The following is a 9568-nucleotide window of genomic DNA, read 5'->3' as shown; positions in this document are numbered from 1 at the left end:
AATAAAATGAAAACACTTACTGTACATGTGTATTTCAACTACTTTCTATTAGTCTGAGAGAAGATGTTTATGGAAGCAAAATTGCATGAAAAACTGTATGAAAAAACAATGGTTTTGCCTTAACCCACCAATATGATATGATGTATTGATACATATTACATTATGAATAATCATGTGAAAACAATAGAACAGATGTGCTCAAACCAGAGCCAAAGTTGGCCCATGATAACCTTTGATTTAGCTACCATGCCTTATCACAAGAGAGCAGGAAAAAATAGGAACAGCGCAAACAAACAACAGTATTTTAATTTGCTTAACTTTCAATTTGAATGAATTTTATTATTTTTTTTATTATCACTATATAGTGATGTCAAACGATTAACCGTGATTAATCACATCCAAAATAAAAGTTTTTGTTTACATATATGTATGTGTGCTATGTACAGGTGCATCTCAATAAATTAGAATATCGTGAAAAGTACATTTTTCTTGTAAGTTATTTCAAAAAGTGAAACATTCATATATTTTAGATTCATTGTAAAGTAAAACATTTCAAAAGTTGTTTGTTTTCAAATGTTTTTGAAAACAAATTTTTTTTGTTTTAATTTTGATGATTAGAGCTTACAGCTCATGAAAGTCAAAAATCGGTATCTCAAAATATTAGAATATTTACATTTGAGTTTCAATTAATGACCATCCCTACAGTATAAATTCTGGGTATCTCTTGTTCTTTGAAACCACAATAATGGGGAAGACAGCTGACTTGGCAATGATCCAGAAGACGAACATTGACGCCCTCCACAAAGAGAGTAAGTCACAGAGGGTCATTACTGAAAGCTGTGGCTGTTTACAGAGTGCTGTATCAAAGCATATTACATGCAAAGTTGACCGGAAGGAAGAAATTGGGTAGGAAAAGGTTCACAAGCAACAGGGATGACCGCAAGCTTGAGAATACTGTCAAGCAAAGCTGATTCAAACACTTGTGAGAGCTTCACAAGGAGTGGACTGAAGCTGGAGTCAGTGCATCAAGAGTCTCCACGCTCAGACGTCTTCAGGAAAAGGGCTACCAAGCCACTTCTGAACCAGAGACAACGTCAGAAGCGTCTTACCTGGGCTGTGGAGAAAAAGAACTGGACTGCTACTGGAGCCCCTACCAAGTATTGAGTACATATACTGTACAGTAAATTAACATACTTTCCAGAAGGCCAACAATTCACTAAAAAAATGTTGTATTGGTCTTATGAAGTATTCTAATTTGTTGAGATAGTGAATTGGTGGGTTTTTGTTAGATGTGAGTCTAAATCATCACAATTAAAAGAACCAAAAACTTAAACTACTTCAGTCTGTGTGCATTGAATTTATTTAATACACGAGTTTCACAATTTGAGTTGAAGTTTTCCGCGACATTCTAATTTATTGAGATGCACCTGTATATTTATGTATATATAAATACAAACGCATGTATACATTTAAAAAAATATATATGTTTAAATATATTTATATATAATATAAATTATATGAATATAAATATAGACAAGTAAATACTTGTAAATATTTTCAAAATATATACTGTATGTGTGTGTATTTATATATACATAATAAATATACACAGAACACACACATATATTATGTAAACAAAAACTTTTATTTTGGATGCGATTAATCGTTTGACACCACTAAGTATATATATATATATATATATAGGGAATATAAATTAAATGTTTTGTTTTTTTAAATGTGCATTTTAATATAATATAGTTGGGTATAATACAACATTTATTTTACACCCACAGCCCTAAAGCAGGTGATTTTTGGCTCTTCGTAGTTTAAAAAGTTCATCTCTGTATAAGGATACTCCAGACAGTGTTACGGTGGCCCAGAAGTGCAAACAAAACAAATCGTGATTCTGAAAACAAAATAACGAATTACAAACGCAAATGCAAATCTAAAAAACAAAATAACAATTCAGAAAACACAACAACAATTCCGAAAACATTATAACAAGTAAGAAAACACAACGACAAATCAGACAAACCGGAAGAGGTAGGTATAGTTTGAGACAGCGCCATTGCCACCTTATTGGTACAATAAAGCCCTCCCTACACCTACCCTAACCCTACTCGATACTTTGTTTTCAACTTTTTGATTATTTCCTTTGACTATTGCCTTTCCGATGCAATACGAGATTTGAAAAGAGAGAAAAAAAAAGTTAGGCAAAAGGCGGGATCGAACCCGGGTCGATCACGTCAAAAAACACATTGACACACAATCTACCATCTGTGCAATTGGAGCTGATGCTTCAGTTGACTCTGCTCTTCTTCTTCTGGTTCTTCCTGTACCCCTTGATTGACAGATGTCTCATCCAGTCAGTGGTGAGCAATCTATTCCCAAACCAATGGCGCTGTCTCAAACTATACCTACTTCTTCCGGTTTGTCTGATTTGTCGTTGTGTTTTCTGAATTGTTATAATGTTTTCTGAATTGTTGTAGTGTTTTCTGAATTGTTATTTTGTTTTTTAGATTTGCATTTGCATTTGTAATTCGTTATTTTGTTTTCAGGATCGTGATTTGTTTTGCACTTCTGAGCCACCGTACAGTGTCCTGTTTAATCACAGCACTTCAGAAATTAATTAGTGTTTTAATGTCTATCATTTTTAACAATTTTATTTATTAGTTTTATTTTATTTATACTTAAAATGAAACTACATAAAAATGAGGAATGTTACCTCTGAAACTAGATGAAATAAAATAAGCTGCCTTTTCCAGATAATTGTTATTATTATTATTATTATGTCTGATTATTTTAGTTTTTTAATGGTTTTCTTTTTAGTTAATTATAATAACCTTGTTTGGTACGCAGTGAAAGATGAAATTCTTCACATGTTTTCATGTTTCCGCTCATCCACGTTCACACGCACATGACTGGAAGTGAATGGAGTTTAGCTGTAGCTTTAGTTCAGCTGGGAAATCAAACACACCTGGAGTTAAACAGCGCCTGATTTGTTGATAAAGTCTCATGGGAAACACAGACACACACACACGCACTCAGTTTTGTTGATCTACAGCGCACAGAGACACAGAGGAGGAGAGATGGATCCGTTCTGCTCTATTTCCATCAGGTCCCCTCTCTTTTTCACTGTCATATCTGACTGCATCTCAAAACAAGCTGTGTGTGTGTGTGTGTGTGTGTTACAGCTCCACATGCTTCTGCTTTTGTCTGCACATGCACATACAGTATGTAAATGCCACTGTTCTCCAATACAATGCAACATTTGGCCTGAATAAAGTACTGTTTCTGTTCAATAAATGCAGGGAATGTAGATACTTAACCTTCATTTGATCATCCACCTCAGGAGAATATAACTAAATATTACATGAGATTTTGTTTTGTATTCACCTTAAGTGTGCCAGCTTTGAATTGAAATAATAATATTTACTTGAATTGAAAGATTTAACATTATTAACAGGGGAATTCTTTGTTTTGCAACCTGGTCTCATAAAAATACGTACCTCTGTGCACTTTCTGTGCGACACCGTTTTACGTAGCTTACTGCACGTTTCGCCGAAGTTTCAAAGAGAAATGTCCACTGAGTGGCCTAAAACACCGGTTAAATATGTGAACCCTGGCATGTTTTTATTATGTTGATATAGGTACGTATTGCTGTGTTTTTATTATGTTGCTACAGGTACGTACTGCGGTGGTTCAGAATCCAAATATCCGGGGTCTGTCCCTAAAAGTTAATGCTCTATCGTGTTGGAAATATGCCCTACACCAAACCCAACCCTAAACCTACCCGATAGTGTTAACAAATGCAAAACTGGTATAAAAACGTATTTGTTGATGCAACCGTGCCATTTCAACTTCCTTTTATGCAGATTTGAACTGCTTTATCGAACCGTAGTTACACGGGATTCGAACCGGAGCTCCTCGCATGGCTCCGTACTCCGTGAGCTACCGAACAAAATTACCGTCTCTGAAAACCCATGTAACATATCTGTTTCTGTTGAGTTTTCCTTTTGCCCATTTTTAGTTCCACCTGTCATTAGTTAATTATCTATCATCCCCGTCACCTGTGTTTGATTCAATTATCTTGTTTGTTCCAGCCCCTTTATAAGTCCTGACTTTTCCCTTGGTTTTTGTCTGTAAATAAGTTCATTATTGTACTACGGTGCTGAAGCTGATTAAAAGCCTCCTTTTTTCTACTCCTGTCGGGGCGTTCATTACCACAACCCACGTACCGTAACAGATTTACTGACCGAAACAAGAATATGGGTGAGCTCGCACAATTTTTTGATCTGGCTCACGCCATCCAGGACCCAGCGAGTTTTTTAATGGCATTTGCGCCTCTCGCCCTCGCCAGCTCACTGGAAGGAGGAAACCTCAAGATGATGCTCCGGCTCGGGCTCACTTACCACCAGCAGCGAGAGCTCCCAGACACCTCCGACCTCGACTGGAGAGAAGCAGTAATCCGGTGTCTGGAGAGCCTCCGACCCAGAGCCGGAGCCTTGCACACGGCGATGAATGTTCCGTCGGCGGCGATGAGGAAACCGCCGCAGCCCGCGATGAACGTTGCGCCGTTCACGGCGATGATGGTCCCGCCGCCCAGGACGGCGATGATGGTCCCGTCCAGCCCACCTGAGTTCCCGCTGGTCCCGTCCAGCCCACCTGAGTTCCCGCTGGTCCCGTCCAGCCCACCTGAGTTCCCGCTGGTCCCGTCCAGCCCACCTGAGTTCTGAGTTTCCACCTCTAGTGCCTGCTCCTCGCAAGTGCCCTCCTGTGCCTGCTCCTCGCAAGTACCCTCCTGAGTCCCCGCTGGTTCCGCCCAGCTATCCTTCGTCTCCGCTGGTTTCGTCCATTATCTATCATCCCCGTCACCTGTGTTTGATTCAATTATCTTGTTTTCTCGTTTGTTCCAGCCCCTTTATAAGTCCTGACTTTTCCCTTGGTTTTTGTCTGTAAATAAGTTCATTATTGTACTACGGTGTTGAAGCTGATTAAAAGCCTCCTTTTTTCTACTCCTGTCGGGGTGTTCATTACCACAACCCACGTACCGTAACAGATTTACTGACCGAAACAAGAATATAGGTGAGCTCGCACAATTTTTTGATCTGGCTCACGCCATCCAGGACCCAGAGAGTTTTTTTAATGGCATTTGCGCCTCTCGCCCTCGCCAGCTCACTGGAAGGAGGAAGCCTCAAGATGATGCTCCGGCTCGGGCTCACTTACCACCAGCAGCGAGAGCTCCCAGACACCTCCGACCTCGACTGGAGAGAAGCAGTAATCCGGTGTCTGGAGAGCCTCCGACCCAGAGCCGGAGCCTTGCACACGGCGATGAATGTTCCGCCGGCGGCGATGAGGAAACCGCCGCAGCCCGCGATGAACATTGCGCCGTTCACGGCGATGATGGTCCCGCCGCCCAGGACGGCGATGATGGTCCCGTCCAGCCCACCTGAGTTGCCACTGGTCCCGTCCAGCCCACCTGAGTTCCCGCTGGTCCCGTCCAGCCCACCTGAGTTCCCTCTAGTGCCTGCTCCTCGCAAGTACCCTCCTGAGTCCCCGCTGGTTCCGCCCAGCTATCCTTCGCCTCCGCTGGTTTCGTCCATTATCTATCATCCCCGTCACCTGTGTTTGATTCAATTATCTTGTTTTCTCGTTTGTTCCAGCCCCTTTATAAGTCCTGACTTTTCCCTTGGTTTTTGTCTGTAAATAAGTTCATTATTGTACTACGGTGTTGAAGCTGATTAAAAGCCTCCTTTTTTCTACTCCTGTCGGGGCGTTCATTACCACAACCCACGTACCGTAACAACCCATAGATACGAGGCTGGATATGTGTGATGCCAGAGGTGGAAAGAATACGAAAATATTTTACTCAAGTAAAAGTACAATTACCTTAATGAAATTTTATTTAAGTAAAAGTACTAGTCTAAAAATCTACTCAAGTAAAAGTAAAAAGTAGCTCATTTAAAATTTACTCAGAGTAAAAATTGTGGAATTTTGGACGCAACAATGTGATAGGCCAAGGGTGTCAAACTCAGTTCCTGGATGGCCACAGCCCTACACAGTATAGATATAATCCTAATTAAACAATGGATCAGTTGTGTTTAATTAGGGTATATCTATAATAATCTAATTATTTAGGCTTGTTTGAAAACTACATGGTATGTGTGTTGGAGCAGGGTTGGAACTAAACTCGGCAGGGCTGCGGCTGACACCCCTGGGATAGGCCTATAAATCTCAAATTGGTTGTTTTTAATGAAAGGAATCAGTTATTTAGAATAATAAGATATCTGGGCTGTGACCAGGCAAATTAAATCAATATTAACACAATTCATCTTTGCAATGCAGAGGAAACACAGAAGCTTCATCTGAAGTGGCATTTAGCTAATCATGCTATTTTTTGGAGAAAAATGGCACTCTTTGTGTGATATTGATGTACTATATGGAATTATATAAATATACATTTTCTGCCCCTATATCTTCAATTTTGTGATTATTTTAAATGCATTTTAAGAGTGAAAGAACACGCGCGCGCACTAATATACTAGACTCCACACACGGTAGCAGGGTTTAGTTTGGTTTTTGGCTAAATCAAATTGCACATCGTTAAAATAACAATTACGATATTATCACAGACGATATCGCACACCCTGCACCACTGTCTTTTTGGCTAATTTGTATAAAACCTTTTGCTAAACTGCCAAAGCTTCATTTTAACCACCAGTGCAATGATGCAAGTATTTAGCTTACCTCTATATGCTTGGGAAGGAGTGATGTCCAGCGGCTAGTGTGGTCTCCCTAGGCAAACACAGCTTACACGGAATAGAGCATAAACATGGCCAGGGGTTCACTTCATTTCCTTCGAGTTCAACTTCAGCAGAATAAGATGGAGTTTGGTTTTCAGCTGGGTCTGCATCATTAACGCCTGTCTGTCCATCTGCATCGTTCTTGTGATTTTAGCACCAGTTTGTTCTCCTGCCCATTATTTACTGCAGTAGTTTCCAGTTTGGTTTTTTCATTTATTTATTTTTTTTACTCAGTAATTAATGCGTTTTAAAATGTAGCGAAGCATCAGTTTTCAAATCTCCCAGCATATAGCATAAGTCGTAGCGTAATTGTGCGAAAAATACGCTTTATTAATCAATACTCTGTAAATTTGTGTGAAAAGGAGTAAAAGGTGTCAGCTTTACTGCCTCTAGTGTTTGTTTCTTTAGGAAACTGCAGTAATATGTAGTTATTGGTAAGTATTTCGTGTCTCGCTAAAAAGTGCACCCAGGTACATAAATGCCATGAGACCAGGTTGTTGTTTTGATGTTTAAAACTTAAAATAATCTAATATTTTATCTATGTTATTTGATAGTTCACACAAAAACATGGGATAAACAAATAAATGAAGTTATTAGATTATTCAAATGTTATTCACACAATGAAAAAAAAAAAACTTTCTTTTAGGAATTGTTTACTGAGGAGTTCTTTGGGAAAAACATTTAGCAGCTTTATTTTCAAGAGTGTATACATGTTTGTCTTTGTATTTCAGGTTTTTTAGGAGGATTAAACAAAGCGTTTGTTTTTGTTTCTCGGTATTGATCCATAAACCAAACGAGACCCTGCTGTGGAGCACATCCAAATCAAGACCATCTCAAGACGCTTGCACTGAGGTGAGTGTTTCAGAGTTCATCACTTTATTAAGAAGGTGATTCAAGTCTAATTTAAGCAGTTCATTTCCTCCTGGCTTATGAGAGGGTGTGTTTGAAGACTTTTAATCAGCACAATTAATAAAACCAACATGTAGCTTTAATAATGCGAGCACAGCTCATCTAAAAGCTCTTTGAGGAACACTGGAAATGTCTACATGCACTGATTTCTGTCAATCCAAATGAGTCCAATCCAATTTGTTATTTACTGTTATAGCATTTATTATTTAGCTTTCATTTTTATATTTTCAGTTGCATTTTTATTTTAGTTTGTTTTAGTAATTTTATGTGCTATTGTCTTTTTTTCATTAGTTTTAGTATTTTTTTTCCAATTTAGGTTTATATTTATTATAATCTTATATTTATACAATCTGATTCAACAACCTTGCGTTTTTAATTATTATTAGTCTGAGCTTTTTTAGCTCATTACTAAAATTATTTTTCAGCAAATATTTTTTTATATTTCCGGTGTAGTTTTATTAATTTCAGTACTTAACCATATTTTTCAGTATGTTGCTGAGGCAACATTTCTAATTTTCATAGTTCAGTTTTGTCACATTTATTAGAGTTTTATTTATTTATTTATTTATTTATTTAATCTGAATAATTATTCCCCTGGTTTCACAGACAAGGCTTAAGACTAGTCCCAGACTAAAATGCAAGTCTGAGCTGTTTCAACTGAAAGAAACTTGCACTGACTGATCATAAAATTTGTTTCGTCTCAAGATGAACACCAGTAATGTTTTTTTTTTTTTCCTAAATTACATTTATAAAAAATTACTTAAATGTCCTAATTTACCTATGACCTAATCCTGGTTTAGTCTAAACCCTGTCTGAGAAACCAGGCCTTAGTATATCAACTTATTATTTTTTTCTTTCATTTCTAATTTTCATTTAAGGTTTTGACTTATATTTTACCTTTATTCCAGCTGTATCTCCGCAAATAAAAACTATTTTTAATAGTTTGATAGAAATTCCATTCGGATCGATTGAGGTGTTTACATGAAGGCTTTTCAATATTATTTGACAGATTATGAGGTTGCATGCATAAACTAAACCAGTGTCTGCTAAACAATTGCTTGCAAAAGTATAATGCACAAAAATGCTGTCTAGTCAGGTTTTAAAACAGCTGCTGTGTTTGACACTTGCCCTATAGTTTCATTTATCACCAGTAGAGGGACTGCACCCCTTCTCTCTCTCTCTCTCTCCAGTCGAGCCACTGAACAGAGACTCTGTTATTGGAGCAGAAAGCACACAGATCACAGACACTCCTCTTCTCTCCTCCTCTGACAGACGGAGCACATGCTCTCTCGTTCGCACGGATCCCGGACCTCCACCTGTCTTCTCCTTCACCGCTCCGCGTCTGTGCTGGATTACAGTGCTGGAGTATCTCAGCGGAGGAGGACAGAGCATCCTCATCATCCTCGCACTCATTCGTCAGGGACTGGCGCTCCGGACTCCAGACTGCAGCTTCATGGGAAAGACGCTGGAGCAGCATCAGATGTTCCCGCACTACACCTGCTACTATCCACCCTGCGCTCACAGCAAGGTAACGAGACGCTGGACTCTCTCTTTGTTCTCTCTTCTGCTCAGCCTCTCTCTGAAACTAGCTATGTTTCCATCCAAAGTTACGACTTAAACTTATGCACAAAATTGGAATATCGCATAAAACATTTGCGAATAAAGCACCGTTTCCATCCAGGGAGTTGAAGAGAACAAAATCGTCACTTCTTGATTACTTCGGGCTAAATATCATGAAGAAAATGTAAATTTGCGGCAGTAGGAGAAGGCACTATATATAATAATTTGTGTATACAATAAATTACGAGCTTCAGAGCGTGCAAACGAAACGCAGTTATCTTATTCTCGGAATCTGC

At 38.7% G+C, this 9568-nt stretch overlaps 1 protein-coding gene across 1 annotated transcript in view; it reads left to right on the top strand.

The window, feature by feature from the left end:
- Nucleotides 1–8922: 8922 nt before the first annotated feature.
- The window catches only part of LOC306885631 (RNA-binding motif, single-stranded-interacting protein 3-like), a 41348-nt gene continuing 40702 nt past the window's right edge, over nt 8923–9568 (top strand). Inside the window, exon 1 of the mRNA XM_079442291.1 lies at nt 8923–9240. Within this exon, the coding sequence (XP_079298417.1) occupies nt 9166–9240 (75 nt within the window). The 5' untranslated portion in view covers nt 8923–9165. The remainder of the gene's footprint in view (nt 9241–9568) is intronic.

This window comes from Barbus barbus (assembly GCF_936440315.1).
Source record: "Barbus barbus genome assembly, chromosome: 19".
NCBI lineage: Eukaryota > Metazoa > Chordata > Actinopteri > Cypriniformes > Cyprinidae > Barbus > Barbus barbus.
This window is presented reverse-complemented; position numbering and strand designations above follow the sequence as displayed.